The sequence below is a fragment of the Castor canadensis genome, chromosome 2, assembly GCF_047511655.1.
Source record: "Castor canadensis chromosome 2, mCasCan1.hap1v2, whole genome shotgun sequence".
In the NCBI taxonomy this organism is placed as follows: domain Eukaryota; kingdom Metazoa; phylum Chordata; class Mammalia; order Rodentia; family Castoridae; genus Castor; species Castor canadensis.
In genome coordinates, this window is record NC_133387.1 from 175,926,986 (window position 1) to 175,953,459 (window position 26,474).

General features: G+C 35.1%; 1 protein-coding gene and 1 pseudogene across 1 annotated transcript; one reads left to right on the plus strand and one right to left on the minus strand.

Moving 5' to 3' along the window:
• Nucleotides 1–9,344: 9,344 nt before the first annotated feature.
• LOC109678168 (olfactory receptor 8B8-like) lies at nucleotides 9,345–12,651 on the minus strand. The gene is made up of 2 exons (XM_020153825.2): nucleotides 12,638–12,651; nucleotides 9,345–10,278 (listed from the first exon to the last, which is right to left on the minus strand). The coding sequence occupies exons 1-2, from the start codon at nucleotides 12,649–12,651 to the stop codon at nucleotides 9,345–9,347; spliced, it is 948 nt and encodes a 315-aa protein (XP_020009414.2).
• Nucleotides 12,652–23,316: 10,665 nt separating this feature from the next.
• Nucleotides 23,317–26,265, plus strand: LOC109678178 (NHL repeat-containing protein 2 pseudogene; annotated as a pseudogene).
• Nucleotides 26,266–26,474: the final 209 nt, after the last annotated feature.

Here is a 26,474-nt window from a genome sequence, read left to right on the forward strand (position 1 = left end):
CTTTCTGAAATGAAGGATAAATAGAAATTTCCACAGACAAACCAAGACTGTAGGATAATCAGCAGTAGGACTGTCCCGTAAGAATTTCTAAAGGAAGTTCTTTTAAGTGATACTAATAAGATTGATGAGATTACAAGACTAGGTGGTATAAGGAATACAGAGTCATATTCAGAATATTCTAGGGCTATAATACTGGTATATAAAGTAATTTCTTCCTAGGATGAGAGTTAAACAAGAAAACAATGAAACCATTAGATAAATTAAACTGTCAAGGGGAATATATTACAAAATGACATAGATTTGATTTGTCAAAACAAAATGTGAGAAAGGAAGTGAAAGTGTAATAGACTTGTATGTAATCAAAGTTAAATTATTACTATATTGAAATGTAATCTTACAAGATAAGTTTAAGCAAAAATCTTTAGCAGCGGCATTGAACCAAAATAGAAACAAATCAACGCATTCTTCTTCATGAACCCAAAAGGAAAGGTAGCAAGAAAGCAAGAAATAAGGTAACTGGAAAGCAGCCAAACACAATTTATAAAATTGCAGTAGTAAGTCTTCACCCATCAATAATTACCTATAATGGAAAAATATTGAATTCTCCAATAAAAAGACAGGGTGAGTGAAAAGAGACATTATTTTTCAGGAAATACATAAACTGAAAGCAAAGTGATAGAGGATTAAATTTTATGCAAACTGAAGAGAAATGAAAGCAAGGGTATTTATAATTATATCCAACAAAATAGACTTTAAGTTAGAAGCTATGAGATGAACAAAGAAAAATGTTATATAATGATAAAGTTATCAACTTACTACTAACTTACATAATTTTAAATTTTTTATATATAACATGGAGCATCTTAAATATAAAGCAAATATGAAAAATGTGGAGGAGACAACAATAAAGAAAGACAAAGAGACAAGGAGATTGAGAGATGGACAGATTGAGAAGGAAAACTGGAACAAAATAACAGTATGTTACTCATTATTCTGTGCTCAAGAAAGATCATCTAAACAGAAAATAATATGGAAATATTGAACTTGTACAACACTTTAGAACAAAAAGATCTAACAAAGAACATTACATTCAACAGTAACATTATGCACATTTTCTAATGAACACATGGAATATTCTAATAAATCATAAGTAAAAGCACATGTCTTAACAAACTTAAGAAGTTTGTGAAAATACCACTTATCTTACATTATCACATTAGAAAACTAGAAATCTACATTGAAGAACCGTAGAAAATTAACAAGTATGTGGAAATTAACAAGCATGCTCCTGAACAATCTATAGGTCATGAAGAAATTGAAAAGGAAATATTTGGAGAAATGTGTACATAGAAGAACAAAGTACCTAAAATTTTAGGACACTGTAAAAACATTTCTAATAGGCTAGTTTCTAGCAGTTAATGTTTCCATTCCAAAATTAGAAAAGAACAACTTAGTAATATACGTAAGGAACCAGAAAAAAGAACAAAAGACTAAGGCCAAAGGTAGCAATAGAAAAGTGAAAATAAGGACAAAGTAAAGACTAGAATATAATGACATTAAGATGGGTTTTGAAAAGACAAATTCAACTAAATTAGAGCAATAAAAACGGAGACTCATATAAATCAAATTAGAAGTGAAGCAGTAGCTATTACAAGTCATACCACAGAAATACAAAGAATCCTAAGAGACTACTATGGACAATTATAAATCAATAAATTCAATAACTTACAGAATATGTATGAATTCCTAGACACACGCAACCTACCAAGATGGAATCAGGAATAAACAGAAAAAAATCTAAACAAACCAATAAAGAGTAACAACATCAAATTGCTAATAAAATGTCTTCTAACATTCCAGGACATGATGACTTCACTCCTCAATTCTACAAAATGCAAAAGAAGTTGTAATAATATTTTTTAACAAATTCTTTCAAAAAATCAGAGAAAGGAATACCTCCTAACAAATTTCATGAGGCCAGCATTATTCTAGTATCAACACTACACAAAGACAATACAACTAATAAAAGTTTCAGGTCTATATCATTGATCATAATACAGTAAAAAATCCTCAACAAAATACGAGTGAGTTGAATTCAAACATATATAAAATGCAGTTCACCAAGACCAAGTGAGATTTTTTTACATGGAATGCATTGGTGGTCCAACATAAGCACATCAATCAATGTGATACAACACCTTACAAGAGCAAATGGACACAATCATATGATTATCTCATTAGATATAGAAAAAGCATTCCACAAACTCAACATCCATTTATGATAAAAGAAGTTTCGATGAATTGGGTATAGAAGGAATGTACCACAACACAATTAAGTCCATCTAGGACAAACCCACAGCTAATATTACACTCAATAATGAACAGAACAAGTCCTACTCATGGGGGAGGGTTGGCACCAGCGGGATAGAGTTGGTGGAAGGGAAGTGGGGGTAGGAGGGTGAATATTATGCAAAAAAATGTGTTCACATGTATGTAAATGCAAAAATGATACATGTTGAAACTCTTCCAGGAATGGGAGGGGATAAAGGAGAAGAGTAGAGGGGGAGAATTCAAGTATGATATATTTGATACATTGTAAGAACTTTTGTAAATGCCACAATGTGCTCCCACCACCACAACAAACAAAGGAAAAATAAAATCACATAATTATATAAATATGGTATCATTCTAAGGCTTTCATTTCTGTTAGTCTGCTATTTTTATTCTTCTGCCAATATTTCAGTGTCCCTAATCATGTTTATTTGTAGTCATACTTGATCTAAAATAATGTGAGGTCTTCAACTTTGCTCTTCTTTGTCAAAGTTTTTTTGATACCCCTGGTCCTTGCTTTACCACATAAATTTCAGAATCAGTTTGTCAATTTCTTCCTATAGTGAAACATTCAGTGATCATAATTTGCATGCTGTTAAATCCAAAGGAGAATTATGGGGCAATTGATAATAGCAAAAGTGTGTTTTCTGATCCACAAAAAAAAATAATAAATAAATAAAGCTCTCCATTATGAACCATTAAATTTTCTGACCAAGGCTTTACAGTTTTATACAACTTATTCTTAAGTACTTTAGTTTTTTTAATGCCATGTTGTTTTTATTAAATTTCATTTGTATTTATTTTAATTTTAATTACTTACTAACTAAAAACTATAACTAATAATAAAAAAGGAAACTCTTCCTCTAAGATTCAGAACATGAAAGGGTGTCTAGTTTGGCACTTCTATTCAACACAATATTTGCTCTTCCTGCCAGAACAATTGGAAAAGAGAGGGAGATAAAGGAAATGAAGAAATGAACCTGTAACTATATACAACTGACTTAGTCTTTTACATAGAATATCCTAAAGATCCCATGAACAAATGTTTAGAAGCTATAAATGAATACAGTTAAGGTGCAACATATAAAATTCACATAATAAAATCATTAACCCTCCTATATACAAAAATGAATTGTCCAAAAAGTCAATAAAGATCACAAGCTCATTTATAATAGACACAAAATTACTTTGAATAAATTTAACCAAAAAGAGGAAAGACATAGTAATCACAATAAAAATAAGTTTGAGAAGATGCCTACCTGATTTCAATAAACAGTTCAAAGTGATAGCTACAGTACGGTACTGTCTTAAAAATTCACACATTTACCAATGGAACAGAGCAAAGACACCAGAAATAAATATATTGTATGATCAATTTATTTTTGACAAGAATAAACAATAAGGAGAAGACAATCTCTTTAATAAATGGTGTTTGGATATCCATACAAAAAAGAATGGGATTGGACCCTGCTCATGCCAAAACCAGAATCAATGAACAGGGATTAAAGGCTAAATCACCATCTGAAACTATAAAACTATCAGAAAAAAATCTTAGAAAAACTAAACAGCATTGGAATGATTTTTTCTAGGAGTAAGGGACTGAACCAATGAGTGCAAGTTAAAAAGTGAAAACATCAATATGAAATTACAAAACTAAAAAGATGTATACAACAAAGGAAATAACATAGTGAAGGAACAGTCTGTAGGGTTGGATAAAACATCACTAATAACTAAAGAAATACAACTTAGATCCACAATGAAATGTTACTTCATACCTGTCAGAATGACTATTATCAAATCTGAGAGATAACAAGTATTGGTGAAGATTTGGAGAAAAGGGAATCTTTACACACTGTTGATAGTGATGTAAATTAGTACAACAAAAAGTATATAGGTATTACCTGAAAACATAACAATAGGTTTACCATATAGATCCAGCAATACCACTTTTGGGTATTTTCTCAAAAGAGTTGAAATCCATTTGTTAAAAACAAGATTGCATTCTCATGATTATTGAGCATTGTGCACACTAGCCAAGTTAGGGAATCGACATAAATTTCCATCAAAGATGAATGAATAAGGAAATGTGGTACATACACAAGATGGATTATTACAAAAGAAAGAAAATTTGTTATTTGCAAAAACATAGATGAAATTGGAGAAAATAATATTAATTGAAAAAAGCTAGGCACGGAAAGATAAATGCCACATGTTCTTACTCATTCATAGATCTAAAATAATTGACAGCATAAAATAAACAGTAGAATGATGGTTTCAAAGGCCTGGGGGCAGGGGTGGAATAAAATATGATCACCTAAGAATCCAAAGTTTTATACAGAAAAGAACATTTTTAAGATCTATTATATAATGTAGTTGATATGTTTAACAATAGTATGTTGTACATTTCAAAATAGCAGGAGTAAATTTCAAATGTTCTAACCACAAAGCATATCTAGGGTGATAGACATGTGAGTTACCTTGATTTGATTATTTTACAATGTATTAATAAATCATCACTGGAACCCATAAATATACATAATTATAATTTGTCAATTTATAATAAAATTGTTAACGTTAAAATAAAATAATAAAGAACTTTTGATAGTTTTCTATTACCAACTAGAGAATTAAAGATAGCTAGTAGAAGCATAAGTTTCAAAATTGCGTTTCACTCTGGATTGAAATTGAAGAAGAAATAAAATCAGATTTTCTTTATAAGAATCTTCAAATAACTATAGCCATGATAATGACATTTCAGTTAACAAGAGTATGGCCTGATATCAGAAAGTAAAGCTTCATGTTAACCTTAATATGTATGAAGAGCTGATCAAGGGCCTGGGTTCAATCTCTGGGAGAGAGAGAGAGAGAGAGAGAGAGAGAGAGAGAGAGGGAGAGAGAGAGAATAAAGCCTGATTTTGTTTCTCTCTTAGGTCCTGAGTAAATCTGATAAAGCAGAAAGAGGATTTGCCAATCTATGACTTAGATAACTATATGTTCAATTTTTACTCTAGGTTGCTTTGTGTTGGATGTTGAATGTACCCTAAAATCACATGGGTTGAAGGCTTGGTTATGGCTACTAATCATTAGTGAATCCTTAGGAATGTCCTTGAGGATAGAAATTAGGTCATTTGGCCTTCTGCCCTAAAATGGGATATAGTTACATGGGTCTTTTCCTCTGTTCCTTTTTCTTACTTGAGCAGTCTTCTTTAGCCATTCCAACATAATGTACTGTCTCACCATATGCCCTAAGCAATGGGCCAGCTGGCCATGGAATGAAACCCCTAAGACTGTGAACCAAAATAAAATGTTCCTTCTTAAAATTTAATTACCTTAGGTATTTTCTCATGGTTTTGAAAAGGTGGCACACATGTTCTGGCCAAAATTAAGTGGCCATGTTTGCGAGCTTCTCTTTCCTTTCTTCAAACATATCCATAGTTTTAAATTATGAGCAGATTAAAAGTATGGAAATGTTGTATAAGACACCTTTAAAAAGGAAGGACATGTACTTACATTACAACATTGATGAATTGTGTATACATTACACTAAATGCAAAATTCTAGCCATAAAAACTCCAAAAGAGACAAAAATTCCATTTATATGAGGTATTTCTACTATTCGGTCATAGAGACATAAGGTGGAATAATGGTTTCCTGGGGCTAGTAGGATGTGGGAATGGGGAGGGGAAGGTACTGTATGATGGATAAAGAGTCACAATTTTACAAGATAGAAAAATTCCTACAATCGGCTAGCACTCCTGGTTGCACATTACGAATATATTTAATACCACTGAACTGTTCATTCAACAATATTTAAAATGGAGCTGGACACAGGCCTTTGGTCTCAGTGACTGAGAAGGTGTGGTAAGAGGATTGTAGTTTGAAGCCAGCACACACAAACATGCAAGAAAAATGAACTAAATAGTGAAAGGAATGGGTCATGGCTCAAGTGGTAGAGCACCTGTCTACCAAGTGTAAAGACCCAAGTTCATTCCACAGTACTGTCAAAAATAAAATAAAATAATGATAAATGGTTAAGATGATAAATTTTATGTAACATGATTTTTTCACAATTAAAAATTGAAGACGGGGGAGTGAAATGTGAGAGCAATTACAAATAATATTTAAAGTTTTACATTAGAGATTTATCAAGAATGTCGAAAGGGTTGAGAAAATGAAATTATCTAATACAGAATAAGAACTACTTTCTCTTTACCATTAACCCAAGCACAATGACGTATAACATAATACAAATCTATACTGTGGATATAGCCATGTCCTCATTCTTAATAGTAATTCAGGGATTGATACATTGCTCACTTGAAGTAGAGTGCTATGCAAACTTTTGTAACCTCATTGTGAAAATTACTATAAAACCAAATATATATATGTATACATACAAATTACTTAGATGTCCCACTTATAAGATGAATACCTGAAACCTACTGCACAGACTTAGAATGTTGTCAGCAACTCAGAGCCCTCTATGTGCCCTTATTTTCTCCATGATAATTCTGTTGAAATCAGTCTCCAGCTTTTATTTACTCTTTCATCACCTAAATGGGGCCTCATTTCCATCTGTACCTAATCCACAGACATAAAAGAGAAAGTGGAAAGTCACAAGCTGGAGTGGTATCTGTCATGTGTGGAACTGTCTCAAATCAAATCACTGTACAAAACACGGGGGAATGTACATTTGATGAAGAGATGAACAACAGCCATCTCTGCCATACTGGGTATTCATGTTGCTACAGAAAGTCACTGATGTGATAATCAGGTATTGAATGCAAGGATATATTTTGGACTCTGGGACTGAGTAGACACCCAAAACCAAAAATGATGATATACTCTACTCTTATCTGTTTCTGTTTATAGTAAGACAAGTATAAAATAAGACTATATTCACTAATTCAAAGTCAGGCAATAGAGCTTTGCAGTAGGTACAATGAAGGATGCTGCATCTGGACATTTTTGTTAGTTGAGTATTTTGCTTTTATATCTGCTCTTAAGGGATTTTTATTCATTAAATACATTGTGTTGCACTGATTTTTCGAAATTGATTTTTGTACAATAAAAAAATCTTTTCGATATAGAATCAAAACATCACAGCCAAGTCTCAGATTTACCACTTGTAAACTATGATTTGGAACAAGCATCTCTGAGCATCACAATCATCACATCTGAAGTGAGAACTAATATTCCTTATCTCATTGACTCCCAAGTTCTGACCTGAGAAACACACAGACAGATGGGATAGTGAAGAGGAAACTGCACAACACTCCTCCTGAAGATATTGTATCACAAACAGCCACTACGCTGAGGTTTATTTAGCTTCACTCTATATCTGAGAGTAAATTTTTAAAGTGCAAGTGATTCTACCACCCTCCTACATGCTGTGGAAGGCAGAGATTCTGCCCTCAGAATGTAAACCTTCCCCACACTCAGTGAGATTTCAGTGTTTAAGGGTATATATTCTGTACAACAAGCCCAGCAGATGAACTGCTCCCTTCATCTACTGCTCAGTTTAATTAATAGTGAAATGTCCCAATGCTACAGGCAAAATGCAGCAGTGTCAGACTAAAGGACAAATGCCATGTTGACCATCAAAAGGACATCATGCCAACAAAATCAGTTTTTAGAGTAATTTTGACTTTGGAATTTATCCTATGTGAGATATAACTCTGCTATGTGGTATTATGAAAATTTACCAGTATATCTTTCTCTGGCTGCCTTTTTTGTGATGGTGTCAAACAGGATATTGGTTCAAGTTGCTAGTCACTTAACTGTTACAAAATGCTTTAGAGTGGTCCATGTGTGTCTGTTTCATGTTTAGTAAAATAAAATTCATAATATTGAGTAGAAAGAAAGTATACCAGAAGAGGGTCATAGACGACATCAACAGATGAACAGCTTTTTCTAGACGTTTTAATTAAGGCGCTCTTGGACTTTAAGTGAATGTTAATCTCTCTGACCTTCATCATCCTGTTCACATAATAAATATTGACAATCAAGTATGTTCTACTTTGCTTTAATAAGGAAGATGTAACAAATCTGAGAAAAGAACATTTAATACATTGAGTTTATAGGTGCAAGGGCGTTATATTTCATAGTCTACAAAAACATCTATATCTAACAAACATTGACATTTGAAAGTGAGATATTCCAACCCAGAAAAGCATGGAATGACAACAGTGGAGACAGACAGTCTGACTTATACTTCTCTACAACTGAAAAATGAAAATAGTCCCAGTCAGGTGCTGGTGTTAACACATGTAATCCTAGATACTTGGGAGGCTGAGATCTGGAGGACTGTCATTTGATGTCAGTTTGGGAAAAAACAAAAACAAAAAAACTTTGCAAGACACACCATGTCAAAAACCAGTAGCTGGACACAGTGGTACACAACTGTCATCCCAAGCCATGTGGGAGGCTGAAAAGATTGAAGTTCCAGTCAACTTGGGTAAAAAAAAGTTTGCCAGGCCCCATCTCAATGGAAAAAGCTAGGTAAGGTAGAGTACACTTGTCATTCCAGCTGTAACAATGGCAGGATGAATAAAATAGGAAACCACAGTGCAGTCTGACATAGACAAAAAAAGCCAGATTCTATCTCCAAAATAAACAGAGATGAGCTGCAGTTGTGGCTCAAGCTGCAGACCACATACCTAGAAAGCTTGAAACTCTGTGTTCAAACCCCTGTACCACAAAAAGTGCCCAATGTCATACTGAAAACTAGTGTTACATTATTTAATCATTGACAGAACCACTCATTTTTCTAGCATAAAATCCATAATGACAAAGTAAAAAGAAAAATAATGCCTTAATATCATTCTTAAGCAGTTAAAATACTAAAAGGAGAAATTGTGCAAATAGTGAGAAACAAAGAGAACTTAATGTGGAAGAAAAGACAATTTCCAAATTTCCTTCCCCACAGTAAGAAATCAAACTAAAATATACTAAATAAATAAAGAGGATCTCTCTGTGTTATAACTATAGCCACAGAGAGATTCAGTTTCTGATCAAAATCTTCTCCTGCTCAGGGTTTTTCTCACAGCAACTTTAACATCTTTGTTCCTTAAGCTATAAATTAAAGGATTCATTCCAGGAACTACAATGGTATAAAAGACAGATGAGATTTTTCCCTCATCCATGGAGCCAGCTGAGGATGGTTTGAGATACATAAATGCACCTGATCCAAAGAACAGGAAAACAGCAATTATGTGGGAAGTGCAGGTACTGAAGGCTTTGGATCTGCCTTCAGTGGATCTTATTTTGAGGATGCTAGAAAGGATGAAAACATAAGAGAAAAAGATGATGAGAGTGGGTACAAAGATGTCTTTCCCCCCTACTATGAAAATCTCTATCTCATTGACATAGGTGCTAGTGCATGAGAGCTGGAGCAAAGGAAGCATATCACAGAAATAGTGGTTGACGGTATTTCCATCACAGAAGGTCAGTCTCAGGATGCATCCAGTATGGATCATGGCATCAGAAAAACCCATAAAATAGGAACCAAATATAAGGTAGAAGCACACTTTAGGGGACATAGCAGTGTTATATAAAAGTGGATTACAGATGGCTACATAGCGGTCATAGGCCATTACCGTTAGCATATAGCATTCAGAAATGACAAAAAAACAAAAAAAGTATAGCTGAGTCATACATCCCATGTAAGAGATAATATTCTTGCTTAATACAAAATTCCCCAGCATTTTGGGTATAATCACAGAAGAATAACAGAGGTCTATTAAGGACAAGTTAAAAAGGAAAAAGTACATGGGGGTGTGAAGATGTGAATTCAGCACAATTAGAATGATCAAACCTAAATTTCCCACTTCAGTGACTATATACATTACCAGAAACAGGAAGAACAAGGGAATTTGGAAATCAGACTGGTCTGTTAAGCCCACCAGAAGGAATTCAGTCACAAAAGAGCTGTTTGCAAGAGCCATTCTTCTGTAAGAGAATCTGTGGACACAGGAAAAAGGTGACATTAGAGAACAACTGAGATATTCCAACAATATTTTCACCCACAATGTAAGGGATATGTTGGAAATGCCTAGCACTCACCAACCTAAATCCAGAGAACTTGCCTTTAATGGTATGTGATATCAAGCGGCATTGTCTTCCACTTTTTTAGAGACTTAAAAGCTAAATATAAGTTAAGAGCATCACCAAGTTAGCCCATAGAGGTAAGGCTAGTGCTGTCATGTATGAGCAGGACTGTTAGAAAAACCATAGAAAAAGTAAAAAGAAGTTGGACAAGATAGGATGGACCTTCTCTCATCTCATCATTTCATTGCTTCTACCCTCAGTTCACTGGTAAAATTGGAGACAGAACAATTACCAACCTGGTTCTGACTTACAAAGCGGATCAGATGGATATGGAACCACGAACACTGTTTCTAATCTAACATGAAAGAAGCAGAGTCTAGGAATTGTTAGGTTTGTGTCTCATATCACAATAACACAGACAAATCTACAAGAGTGCAAGACCTGTCCATGGAGAGGGGACTTAGAAGTAAAGACACTGCACTCCAGTTCTGTTTATCACCAAAACAATCTCCCTGCTTTTTAGAGATTCTTGCACAAATTTTACTTGACTCTTAGCATTGTACACAGTATAAAGAAAATGGTATATCTCTAAGTCCCTGAATTTCAACTTGAGATGTGAGGACATTTTGCTAAGAGTAATAAGCAAAACACTGAACGAGAAATATTTGCATGATCTCTCCTATATGTTGAATTTACAACTGTAATATTAGCATAAGCAGAAAGAATGATCAGTTGCTGGGGTCAGTGGGAGAGAAAATCATGTGATGTTGGCCAAACTGTAAAAAGCTTCAATTATGCAATTTAGATTTAGAACACCTAACATAAATCATGCTAATAATAGTTAACAACACAGTATTGTATACTTGAAATTTATAAATAGAATACATCTTAAAATTTTCATGGATAATTACATAGAGGTGATGGATATGTTAATTAGCTTTATTGTTGAGACATACTGTTGTGTCTTATATGTATATATAAACATATATGTATATAAAACATTTATATATATATATGGGATCATTTCTCTGTGTTTATATTGATCCAGACAAGTTGTATACCTTATAATGATATCTTAATTATGGTGTTAAATAAAAATTGAGACATTAATATAAATAGATTTTGAAACTTACCCTCCTTAGAAGAGAGAAGTTTTGTGCTTCCTTTTCACTGGGACTTATCCCTGTGTGCTCCTAGCATGCAGGGCAATATCAGGCTGTAAGGCTTTGGTTCATTTGATCCTAAAAACCATATTTTTCATTTTCCCTTTAAATCTTTGTAAGATATTGGTCACAGCTTAGAAGCATAACCCTTTGTCCTCTGAAACAGTGGTGAAAAATATTCAGGCTTTATTATTATCACATTAGCTATTAAACACAGGAAGATTTTACATGAGATTCAAGGTGTAATCCTCTTGGCTATATTTGCTCAGTATCTGTAAACAAATTCCAGGTTTAATAAGGAAAGGAGTCAATTTCATTACATAGTTGACTATGATGAGTTTTTAGTTCCTTAGGGATCAATATTTTACTCAGATATTTTATTCTCTTTAGGGATTAAACATCTTTCATTCTTGAGCCAATACTAAACTTCCCTCTCCCCATCATCTTGATCTCTTAAAGGAAATCTATTGTTCTTGATCATTCTTTGTTCCCACGTCAATGATGTTCTACAGAGGCTACATTCAGATTTTCTTATTACATTATGACAAATTTTTCAAAAAATGTAGCAACTCACCTCATACATTTCCTCCTCTGTGATATCTCTGAAATCAATTATTTTGGATTGCCTCCCAACTAAATGTCTTTTTATAACATTCACTGGAATTTCCTACCTGAGTGTCTTGTTGAGTCCTTACCACTCCAGTGATGAGCTGTTTGGTTCCTACACTCCTCATAGAAAAGAATAGGACTATAGAGTTATAGGATCTATGTTTGAATCCTCCCTACACTTCCTAACTATAATGCTTTAAACAAGTGATTTAACATTTCCGTGACTCAGATTCATCTTATAAAAATAGAGGTGGTAAACATAGCATATTTTTATTGGATTGTTGTGGTGTCAAATGAAAAAATATACAGATGATTCAAATAATGAGTTAACTCAAATAATGGCCTGTATAAGGGAAATAGTTAAATGTCAATTCAATGTCAGCTATGAGAAAAGGTGCTCTTGGATTTCTAAAATGTATATGTCCATATTAATTCATCAAAAATAATAAATATCCTCAGTTGAAAATGAATTTATTGAACCTGACCTACCAAACATCATAGCTTGGTCTAGCCTACCTTAAATGGGCTCACACTTGGTCACATAAGACTATTGGACCACATTGCACTAGCCAAGGAAAAGCTCAACATCAAAACCAAAGCACACAATATATCAAATGTGTGTTATTTTCATACTACCAAGAAGTCAAATAATTGTAAATTATACCACTCTAAATTGGAGACCATCTATATTTATGTTTTCTTCATTTCTGGTGCATGCTTTGTCATAAAGCTGAACAGAAATGTTTGGGGTTTTTTTTCACATTTTAATTCTTTTGCAACTCTATAAACTATAACTTCTGTAACTTACATCTCTTATACAAATTATGTATAAGTTCATAACATACATTGTTCTGTCTTATTGACTACTTTGTGCCTCATGGCAAGTTCAATACAAACCACATTGTAGGCATTCATCAAATACTTGTGAAAATCAAATTCTTTTCCAACTGAAGCCTTCAGAATCTTTCCTCATTTCTCACATGATAAACAATGCATGTTTATCATGTGATAAACGGTATCACATGTACAATGCAATGACAACCATCCATTTTTCCAGTTCACACTTAAGAACTTGCTATTGAACTCTAATAATTCCTATTATTCTAGCATTTCCCATACATCAACTTGTGTTTAGCCACCTACATGCTCCCAGCATGTCTTTGAGTACACAACTCGGTTCCTCTAAAGCAAGAATATTCAGGAACAGTGACATTAGCAAAATGGCTGCATATGAATTTTTAGGTTTCACAAATCCCACAGAAGGTTGAACTATCAACTTCTCACAGATAAGAATACCTTGGTGATCCTACAGCTTATAAATAGGCCTGATGCACCAATTTGGACCACAGAACTATATAACATATTAACAGGAAATATCAGAGAAATGGGCTCACTGCATACATTTTTCCTCCATTCCACCAATTTGGCATGGTCTGCACAGAAAATATTCCCAGGGTCCACAGATATTGTAATAGGAGCAAAGAACTAAAGACAGATATCCATCTTCTCTAGCATTTTAAGAAGGTTCCTCGCAAGCCTCTACAATCTTACCCTATGGGAAAGCAGAGGTTAAATGTGTAGCTCGACCACTGAGATCAGGTAAGAACAAAGCAAGGGATAGAGTCCACAGTAGCCAATGCCCTCATCTTGATGGTATCTCTGTATACTTACCAGTGGGGGTGCCTGATAGCAATATGCCCACTTGTGAAGAAAATCTGGTCAATCTTCGAAGCATTGGGAAGTTCTATATGGCTTGAATGACCAACCTCAGACACTATCTGAGGCCCCACACCAGGTGAGAGACACCCACTACAGCACATATCTACAAAATAAGGGAATAACTTCTACCACAGCCTGTAGTTTAAATAGTACTGAGTTCACCCTTAACACCTACTCAAATTACTTATGTATTTCAGGAAGGAAACCTCAACTACCCATTCCTACTAAGCATAGCAGTTTTTCCTGTTCTTCCTGAGCAGTGACACTATTTACCCTTACAAGGACAAAAGAATTAGAGTCCTGAAGTCATGTTACCTCCAAAAGAAATTAACAAAATTCTAAACATTGATCCTAAAGAAATGGATATCTGTGAAATAAAAGGAAAGTATTAATAATCTTCTTCATGAATTTCAGTGAACTATAAAAATTAATGTTTAAAAATTAAATATAATATTGAAAATAGAATATGAACAAAGTGAGAGGTTTAACAAATAGATAGATAAACTATAAGAACAACTATTAGGAGGAGTCAAGATGGGAGATTGGTGGCAAGCAGGCCATTCCAGCTTCTCTGCAACTTAGAATGTAAACAGCCAGAAAACAACTTTGAGCAAGGTACATGACCGAAGAGACAAAATAAAGTTTAATCTTGGAAAACAGAGACTAGCAAAGACCCAGAAACTCTTGTATTGAAAGAGAGGACAAGAAACATCAAATCAGAGTTGAGTCCAAGTGCTCTGGTGGTGGAGGATAGAGTAGGAGAAACTGGGAAAGAAGGAGAGATGCATTGGGGAAAAATTTGGCCAAGAAACAGAGGCAGAACTGAAAGGCAAACTGAACTTAGCCAATCTGGCAGTTGTATATCATGCTGGCAATTGAAAAATGCTCTGTGTTTCTCACAGCAAAGGTGTATTTTAACAAGGAGCCAACTTGAGAAGATTGCAACCAGCTTGATGCTTTGAGAAACAAGTTCTTACACCCTCCTTTCTTCTGAGACCCACAGACCCTTCTAGTGTCTGGCCAGCGTATGTGTTTTGGCCTAGTGTAGCACTGGAGGAATGCAACTGAAGCGGGTTGGTTTACTATGGTTTGTGTACTGAAAAAGAAAATTTCTGTTTCTTTCCACCTTTCTCCTGCTTTCTCTCTTGTCACTTTTTGAATATTCTAATTTCTTTCACTTTCCATTTCCTTTTTTCTCACTTAAGTACTTTTTCTCTTTATTTTTTCCTACCATTTTTTAAAACATTCTGGTTTATATTATTTCTGCTCCCCCCATTCCTATTGTTCTAAAGTTGCAGAGATCATATTTATTTTTCTGTCTGTTTCAATCTTCCCTGCTGTCATTACTGCTATTTGTTTTCCCCTTTCTACTCAGGCATGGGGATGGAGCACAGCAGATTGAGGGCATTGTGTAGATGCTCTGCTTCTGAACTATTTGCCCATCCTAAGAGTCAGCATATCTTGCTCTACATACAACTGACTCTTACCCCCAGTGAAGTTCAACAAAAACTTTTACTCAAAGGAGACAAAAGGAAAATACCTAAGATTGTGAGTAGGCTCCAAAAAGGCATGATTAGCAGAGCATGAGACTTGCTCATAGTCATTCACCCCTAAGGCAACTGCTTAGAGGACAGTTCACTTACAAAGGAGCACAGCATATGTCACTGCTACATTCCTTCAGACTATAAATTATTGTTAATACTATAGAAATAATTACATAGGATGTAATCCATATACTATACCTTCTACAACACATCTACATGATCGAATCAAGGTATTCCACTCTTTTGAAACCTACATCGAAAGCAGAATCTTTGCAGTCTAACACAGTATATGCTATGTCAAAATGCATGAATCTCCACCAAAGAAATAACAGGAAAACTATACAACAAAACCAACTAAACATATATTTGACACTTCACAATAATCCTATATCCCAGGACATGTCTTCAAGAAAAGGCCCTCACATAAAACTTAAAGACATATTCATCCTAATAGATGCACAAATCTCAACAGAAATACAAGAAACATGAAGAAACAAGGCAACAACACTCTTCTAAAACTTCATCATTTTTTAGCTACTGATTTGAAAAATACTGAACCCAATGAAACACCAGGTAAGGAATTCAAAACAATAATTTTTTAAAAAATCAATTAATTTCAAGAAAACACAGATGAAATTAAGAATGATAAGACAGGAAGAAATGAGAAGTTCAATAAAGAAATAGAGGCTTTTGGAAATAAAAAGCTCAGTAAGTCAGATTAAAAAAAAAAATCAGTGGAATGCTTCACCAATAGACTAGATCAAGCAGAAGAGAGACTATCAGCACTTAAAGACATCTTCATGAATTAGAGCATGCAGAGATTAATAAAGAAAAAAATGATAACTTATGAAAAGAAAATGAAAGACCTTTTGGAAACAATGAGAAGCCTAAGCACATATATTTTGGGGGTAAAGAAAGAAGATGAGGTAGAGACCAACACATAGAAAATCTTCATAGTGAAATAACAGCAAGAAAGTTCTCAAATCATGGTGAGATAGAGACATTAATGAATATGAAGCAATTAGAATCAAATAGGTATGTCCAAAAATGAATGCCCCCAGAACATATTAATGTTAAAATACCATGGGTACAAGAAATAGAAAGAATATTGAAAGCTGTGAGAAAGATGCACTAACTCAAAAGGCAAACCCATTAGAATACAGATTTCTCCACAGAAACTATAAATTCCATGGGTCATAGAATGATATATTTTAAGTTTTGAAAGAAAATAAATGCCACTGAATATTAGTATGTCTAATAAATAATACTTCAAAATCCAGTGAGAAGTAAAGACTTTCCAAAACATGCATAAACTAAAGGAATTCATGATCACTAAATAACCACAGGAGGAAATTCTTAGCCAGGTGCCACTGGCTTTTGCCTATAATCCTACTGAGTTGGAAGTCTGGGATTGGAAAGGTGGCATTTTGAGGCCAGCTGGGGAGAAAAAGATCATGAGACACTGTCTCAAACAATAGCTGGGCGTGGTAGTGTGTGACTGTCACCGAAGGTGTGCAGGAGGCTGAGATCAAAAATATTGTGGTTGCGGTCCAGCCCAGACCAAAAAAAACAAAAAAGTTGGTGAGACCTTATTTCGCTGACAAGAGTTGGGCATGATGCCACATGCCTATCATCCCAGCTATGAGAAGCATATGTTACAGAAAGCATAACATGGGAGGATTATTGTCTAGGTCAGCCTGGGGGAATAAAAAGTGAGATCCTATCTCCAAAATAATCAGAGAAATAGAGGGCTGATGTTGTGCTCTTGCTGTACAGTGCTTGCCTAGCAAGCATGAAGCCCTGAGTTCAAACACCAAAAAAAAATTCTTAAAAGAACACTAAAAATGGGAGAAGAGAGGAAGATGAACATAGCCATGAGAGCATAGGAAAGAAAAAATCCAAGTAGAAAAACTGATAAGCAAATGAGCATTGAAAATAATTGACAATATGATTCAGCTACACATAATCAAACTCTTAATCAACAAAGACAACTACATGACAGGCACCACCAGGTACTTATCAATAGTAGCACTGAATGTTAACAGACTAAATTCCCCCATCAAAAGACACCAACTGGCAAACTGGATTTAAAAAGGAAGATCCAACAAACTGCTGCCTACAGGAGACCCACCTCATCTACAGAAATAAGCACTGGCTGAAAGTGAAAGGCTGGAAGAAAACTTACCACGCCAATGGTCCCCAAAAACAAGCAGGAGTAGTAATACTTATCGCAGACAGAGTAGACTTCAAACCTACATTGATCAAACGAGATAAAGGAGGACACTCCATACTAATAAAAGGGGAAATACACCAAAAGGAAATAACAATTATCAACCTATATTCACCCAGTGTCAATGCACCCAATTTCATCAAACATACTCTGAAGGACCTAAAAACATATATAAACTCCAACACAGTGATAGTGGGAGACCTTAATACTCCCCTATCACCAATAGATAGGTCATCCAGACAAAATATCAACAAAGAAATCCTAGAACTAAATCACACCATAGATCAAATGGACCTAACTGATGTCTACAGAATATTCCATCCAACTTCTACACAATACACATTCTTCTCAGCAGTCCATGGAACCTTCTCAAAAATTGATCATATCTCAGGGCACAAAGCAAGCTTCAGCAAATATAAGAAAATAGAAATAATCCCATGCATTTTATCTAACCACAATGCATTAAAACTAGAAATCAACAACAAAAACAGCAGTAAAAAACATGCAAACAATTGGAAACTGAACAGCACATTGCCCAATGATGAATGGGTCATTGATGAAATAAAAGAAGAAATTAAAAGTTTCCTGGAAGTTAATGAAAATGAAAGCATGACCTACCACAACCTATGGGACACAGCAAAGGCATTCCTAACAGGAAAGTTTATAGCCATGACTGCATATATTAAAAGGACAGAAAGATCTCAAATCAATGACCTAATACTATAGCTCAAACTCCTAGAAAAATAAGAACAAGCAAATCCCAAAACAAGCAGAAGGAAAGAAATAACTAAAATAAGGGCTGAAACTAATGAAATAGAAACCAAAAAAAAACATACAAAGAATCAATGAAACAAAAAGCTGATTCTTTGAAAAAATAAATAAAATTGGCAGACCCCTGGCAAACCTGACTAAAATGAGGAGAGAAAAAACCCAAATCAGTAAAATCAGAAATGCAAGAAGGGAGATAACAACAAACACCAAGGAAATCACCAGAGACTACTTTGAGAGCCTATATTCTAATAAATTTGAAAATCGTGAAGAAATGGACAGATTTCTAGAAACTTACAACCACCCAAAACTGAACCAAGAAGATATTAATAAACTGAATAAATCTATAACACAAAAAGAAATTGAAGCAACAATCAAGAGTCTCCCAAAAAAGAAAAGTCCAGGACCTGATGGATTCTCTGCTGAATTCTATCAGACATTTAAAGAAGAACTAATACCAACTCTCCTTAAACTGTTCCATAAAATAGAAAGGGAAGGAACACTGCCTAACTCATTCTACAAAGCCAATATTGCTCTCATCCTAAAACCAGACAAAGACCTCCAAAAAGGAGAATTATAGGCCAATTTCCTTAATGAATATTGATGCAAAAATCCTTAATAAAATAATGGCAAACCAAATCCAATAACACATCAGAAAGATCATACACCATGACCAAGTCGGCTTCATCCCAGGGATGCAGGGGTGGTTCAACATACGCAAATCAATAAATGTAATACAGCACATCAATAGAAGCAAAGACAAAAACCACTTGATCATCTCAATAGATGCAGAAAAAGCCTTCAACAAGATCCAACACCACTTCATGATAAAATCTCTAAGTAAATTAGGAATAGAAGGAATGTACCTAACATTATAAAGGCTACTTATGACAAACCTACGCCAACATCATACTTAATGGTGAAAAACTGAAACCATTCCCCCTAAAATCAGGAATGAGACAAAGGTGTCCACTATCCCCACTCCTATTCAACATAGTACTGGAATTTCTAGCCAGAGCAATTAGACAAGAAGAAGAAGTAAAAGGAATACAAATAGGTAAAGAAACTTTCAAAATATCCTTATTTGCAGATGATATGATTCTATACCTTAAAGACCCAGAAAACCCCACCCAAAAACTCTTAGACACCATAAACAGCTACAATAAGGTGGCAGGATACAAAATCAACCTACAAAAATCGTTAGCTTTTCTATACACCAACAATGAACAAACTGAGAAGGAATATATGGAAACAATTCCATTCAGAATAGCTTCAAAACAAATCAAATACCTAGGAGTCAATTTAACAAAAGATGTGAATGAACTCTATAAGGAGAATTACAAACTCCTGAAGAAAGAGATTGAGGAAGACTACAGAAGATGGAAAGTTCTCCCATGCTCATGGATCAGTAGAATCAACATAGAAAAATGGTTATACTACCAAAAGCAATCTACATGTTTAAGGCAATTCCCATAAAAATCCCAATGACTTTCATTACAGAGATTGAAAAATCTACTCTAAAGTTCGTTTGGAAACACAAGAGACTGCAAATAGCCAAGGCAATACTCAGCAAAAAAAGCAATGCTGGAGGTGTCACAATACTTGACTTCAAACTATATGACAAAGCAATAGCAAAAAAAAAAAAACAGCATGGTACTGGCATAAAAACAGACATGAAGACCAGTGAAATAGAATAGAAGATCTTGATATGAATCCACACAACTATACCCACCTCATTTTTGACAAAGGTGCCAAAAACATACGATGGAGAAAAGACAGCCTCTTCAACAAATGTTGCTGGGAAAGTGGCTATCCATCTGCAAGAAACTGAAACTAGATATATGCCTATCACCCTATACTAGTATCAACTCAAAATGGATCAAGGACCTAAATATCAGACCTGAATCTCTGAAGTTACTATAGGAAGGAGAAAGAAACACTCTGGAAGTAATAGGTATAGGCAAGGACTTCCTCAATACAATCCCAGCAGCCCAGCAACTAAGAGAAAGAATGGACAAATGGGACTTCATAAAATTAAAAAGCTCTGCACAACAAAAGAAATAGTCTCTGAACTGAAAAGACCACCCACAGAGTGGGAGAAAATATTTGCCAGCTATACATCAGACAAGGAACTGATAACCAGAATATACAGGGAACTTAAGAAATTAAACTCTCCTAAAAATCAATGAACCAATTAAGAAATGAGCAACTGCACTAAATAGAACTTTTTCAAAAAAAGAAATTCAAATGGCCAAAAAACTCGTGAAAAAATGCTCACCATCTCTGGCCATAAAGGAAATACAAATCAAAACCACACTAAAAGTCCACCTTACCCCTGTTAGAATAGCAATCATCAAAAACACCACTAACAATAGGTGTTGGCGAGGATGTGGGGAAAAAGGAACACTAATCCACTGCTAGTGGGAATGTAAGCTGGTTCAGCCACTCTGGAAAAAAATGTGGAGGCTTCTTAAAAATCTAAACATAGACCTGCCATATGATACAGCAATCCCACTCCTGGAAATATACCCAAAGGAATGCAACACAAGTTACTCCAGAGGCACCTGCATACCCATGTTTATTGCAGCACTATTCACAATAGCCAAGTTATGGAAACAACCAAGATGCCCACTACTGATGAATGGATCGAGAAAATGAATGGAATTTTACTCAGCCATGAAGAAGAATGAAATCTTATCATTTGCACATAAATGGATGGAACTAGAGAACATCATTCTGAGCTAGGTCAGCCAGGCTCAGGAGACCAAAAATCATATGTTCTCCCTCATATGTGGACTTTAGATCTAGGGCAAATGCAGCAATGTAGTTGAACTGGGACCACATGACAAGGGGAGAGCACATATGGGTGACATAGAAATGGGTAGAAAACCCAAAACATGAAAGCATTTGATGTCCCCACTCCAGAGGAGCTAATGCAGAAACCTTAAAGCAACAGAAGTTATCATGAGAAGGGGATCAGTAACCAGGGTAAAGATCAGTTAGAGATGAATCAACATGGGTCATAACATGCTTACATGAAAACAATGCTAGGAATATATCTGGATAGCTGTCCTTAACTCAACTAGCAAAAACACTTTGTCTTCCATATTATGCTTGTCTCTTTTCTTCAACAAAACTAATGGTAAAGGCAGAACAGGACCTTTCTGGAACTGAGGGAGGAAGGGAAGAGAGGGTAGAAGAGGGGACAGGGGGGAGAAATGACCCAACAATGCATGCACATGTGAGTAAATGAATAATAAAAAATAAACAATTAAAAAAGGAAATAATTGACCCATTAAAAAAAATAGATGCCATTTAAAGCTTACCTTTCAATTATAACCCTGAATGTGTTTACTGCCTGCAAGGAACATATATCACTGACAAAGACATACATGGACTGAAAGTGAATGAATTTAAAATAATATTCCAAGAAAAGACCAATATCCTTTATGAACAAAGACCTGCCTAAAAAGTCCAAGACCCTCAGTTCAAACCACAGAATGACCAAAAAAAAAAAGGAAGAAAAAAATGAATAGAAAATCCAAGCAATAAATGGGAAAAGACACTTTTCAAAAGAAGTACAAATATCTAATAAATGCATGATAAAACATTCAAAATCTTCAGCAACTAGGGAAACGAATATCAAAATTCTACTGAGATTCCTTCTCACCCCTGTCAGAATGGCTACCATCAAGGAAATAAAAATTAATGAGCACTGGTTAGTATGCATGAAAAGAAAACCCTTATACACAGTTGTTCAGAAAGTAATTTAGTATAACCACTCTGAAAATTAATCAATATGGACTTTCCTCAAAACAATAAAAATAGAACTATCATATCAGCTATATTACTACTAGTATATATCAAAGTCTTCAAAGTCAACATGTAATAGACATACCATCACAACTGTGTTTATTGTAGTACTAGTCACAATAGCCCAAGATATGAAATCAGTGTTGGTGAGCAAAAGCAAATAAATGAATAAAGAAAATGTTGATTGTATGCATGTATGTATATATATAAATGTACATAGGCAATACAGTATTATTCAGCCATATAGAACAGTGGAATTATGTAATTTTCTGAAAAAAATTGAGTGGACCTGGAAATCATTATGTTAAGAAAAATAAGCCAGACGCAGAAGGATGAGTATCATATATTTTGCCCCTATGTGGAACCAAGAAAAAAGGACATTATAGAAGAAGGAAGACTATTAAGAAAAAACAAGGGCATCAGATTGAAATAGGAAGGAGTGTAAGAGAAAGTAAGGGGGGGGTTGTAATCAATGTATGTAAGATGCACACAATAAAAATGTCACAATGCAACATCATTTTGTGTAATTTATACGAGCATATAAAATATTGAAAAATAGTAAACCTAGAGATGAAGAATAAAATGATTGAAATGAGTAATGTAGTAGAACATATCAATAGCATAGTCAGTCAAGTCAAACAAGAATCAAAGAGCTTGAAGGCACAGCATTTGAAACTATTCAATAAGAGAAACAGGATAAAATGAGGAAGCCTCCTATAGATGTGAAACACAATATAAAGTCTCATGTTTTGCTTAATAGTATTTCCAGAAGGAGAAGAAAAATGAGCTGAGCACTTCTAGCAAACCTCAGTATCACAAAAAAAAAAAGGAAGGAAGGACAAAAAGACAGGAGGGAAAGAGAGAGGGAGAGAGGAAGAAACAAAAAGAAAATAATCACTGAAAACGTCCTCATTACAGGGAGACATGGTAACACCCAGGTATAGGAAAAAAGAGATTGATCTCTATCAAATTCAGCTCAAAGAAGAATTTACCAAGACACATAACAGCCAACTATCAAAAAACCAAGCACAGGGCCACCATGAGGGGCCTGGAAGGGGCAAGGTGGGGTTGGCTAGACTGGAGGTTAATTATGTACTGGGGAATTTCGGCCATTTGGACTTTGGCATTTGAACACGTGTTTAGGAAAGAAAAAAGTGCTGGTGGCACAGGGTGGAGCCACCGCGAAGCCTCTGGGCAGCAGCACTTCAGTCCCCAGGCGCACCGCCTGGTCTACCAGTATCTGCAGAAGGTAGATGGCTGGGAGCAGGACCTGGCAGTGCCAGAGTTTCCCAAAGAGTTAGAATGACTGACCACAAAAGAGTCTATTTCTGTCCACAAGGATTTGTGTGGAAAAGTGGTTGTCCTTGACTTCTTCACCTACTGCTGCACAAACTGTATTCACCTGTTGCCTGAACTTTGTGAGTTAGAACACCCATACTCCGATAAAGATGCTCTCCTGACTGCTGGTATTCCCTCAGCTAAGTTTCCAAATGAAAAACTCCTGGAAAACATTAAGAGTGCTCTTCTCTGCAACACAGAATCACCTCTCTGTGGTTAACTAGAAGAAGTAGAAGTTTCCTGCTGACCAACTCTGGTCATACTTGGGCCCCATGGAAATATGCTGTTTTCTCTGATGGGAGAGGGACACAAAAATAAATCATTTTTATATACTTTAACAACTTTAAAGTATTATAAAGACAGGGGACAGATCAGAGATAATAAAATTAGAATCAAACTCTATAGTTTGCCATCTTCACCATTGCTGTTTCCTGGCAAAGTACCAGTAGACCATGCTACTAATAGACTGGTAGTAGCAGATACTGGACACCAAACAATTTTGGTCATTTCCAAGAATGGACAAATTCAACACAGTATTGGAGGACCTAATCCTGGAAAAACGATGGAATATTTTCAGGATCATCCTTTTACTCTCCACAGGGTGTAGCCATGGTGAATAATATATATGTTGTAGACACTGAAAACCACCTTATAAGAAAGATTGACCTAAAAGCTGAGAAGGTAAGCACTACAACTGGCCTTGGAATTCAAGATACAGATAAAGAAGGCGGAACAATAGGGAACAACAACCCATTAGCTTCCCTTGGGATTTTGTTGTTGGATCATTGGGTTCAGAGTCAGAGTGATGACAAACTGTGTACAGACATGGCAGGGAATAATCAGAAATGGGTACTCCTCCTGCACTCAGGCAAATTGCCAAAGAAAAATGAGCTAAAATAGGGAACCTGCCATCTGTTTGCTGGAATTAGAAATAAAGAGAATCAAAACAATGCATATTCTCACAAGGTGGGTTTTGTTCAAACTTTGAGGCTTTCTCTAATTTCAGAAGACCCCTGGAAGCTCAAAAAACTACACTTCCCAAAAATCAATGAACCAATAAAGAAGTGGGCAACTGAATTAAACAGAACTTTTTCAAAGGAAGAAGTCCAAATGGCCAAATAACATACGGAAAAAAAAATGCTCACCATCCCTGGCCATAAAGGAAGTGTAAATCAAAACCACACTAAGATTCTACCACACTCCTGTTAGAATAGCTAGCATCAAGAACACTACCAACAAATGTTGGCGAGGATGCGAGGACAAAAGAACCCTCATACACTGCTGGTGGGAATGTAAGTTAGTACAACCACTTTGGAAAACAATATGGAGGCTTCTTTAAAAACTAAACATAGATCTGCCATAAGATCCACCAACACCACTCCTAGGGATATATCCAAAGGAATGCAATTCAGGGTATTCCAAAGGCAACTCACCTACACCCATATTTATTGCACCACAATTTACAATAGCTAAGTTATGAAAACAGTTAAGATGCCCTACTACTGATGAATGGATTAAGAAAATATGGTATTTATACACAATGGAATTTTATTCAGCCACAAAGAACAAAGAATGAAATTTTGTCATTTGCAAGTAAATGGATGGAACTGGTGAGCATCATCTTAAGTGAAGTTAGGCTGCCTCAGAAGACCAAAAATCACATGTTCTCCCTCATATGCGGATTATAGATCTAAAAAAATGCAGTAATATTATTGGACATTGATCACACACTAAGGGGAGAACACACATGGGAGGAATAGGGAAAGGGAAGGAAACCTAAAACTTGAATGTGGTTGATGTGCTCACTGCAGAGGAGCAAATACAGTAATCTGAAACTGGCAGAAGCCACTATGGGAAGGGCACTAGGAAGTAGTAAAGAAGTCTGGTAAAGATGAACCAATGTGGTTCTAATACACATGGGCATGGAACCAATGCTAAGAATCTCTCTGTATAGCTATCTTTATCTCAAACTATTATTGCTTATGTCTTCCTTCAACAAAAATGGAGAAGAAAGCAGACAAGGTTCTGCTGGAAGAAAGGTAGGGGGGTGTGGGGGAGAGGGAGAGGGTGAAGGATGGGGGGAGAGATGGCCCAAACAATATATGCACATATGAATAAATGATTAAATAAAAAGGAAATAAATACATGAAGAAATAAGAAATGCTAAACATCTTTAGTGATAAAGGAAAAGAAAGTAAAAACTACTCTAAGATTCCATCTCACCCAAATAAAATTGGCAAGCATCAAGAAATTGAAGATGTTCACTCAAAAAGAAAAAAAAAAAAACAAGACAAAAATCCCAACAACAAAAACAAACAACAGTTAATTTAAAGGAATAAGTCAGTATGTCCTAAAAGTACATGTTCATTTTTTTCTAAATAAAGTTATAAGGCATTAATAATTATTAACATATAATTACTATTATATGTTAAAACAAATAATTTATAATAAAAATAGATCAAGACTCTCTTAAAAAATACCTCACACGAGAAAATCACAGAAGAGAGTAAATGTCCCTTATAACACCATTGTACTCTTTAAGCTTCTTAGTGTAATGAAAATACTTTTGTCTTAAAACAGACCTTATGCATCAAATGGCAGGTGTCCTTACATAGGCATGTGGACAGATCTGACACTGTCAGATCTGAACACAGGGAGCACAGAAATTGTTTTTGTTTCTAAAGTTATCGTTTTAATTTGATGATTATTGGTGTTTGCTATACATTACAGCCAGCCATTCTCTCCCTCACACAAGCCTCCTGGTTCATTAAAAGTTGACTCAGCAAAACTAGAATGGATGACATTATTTGTTTCTCCAGTCCCAGCTGATGTTGCACAGGTCTTTTTTTTAGGGTCCACAGTTTTAAACTTGTAATTTTAGGAGTTTGGCACACAAAGTAAATTCCTCTT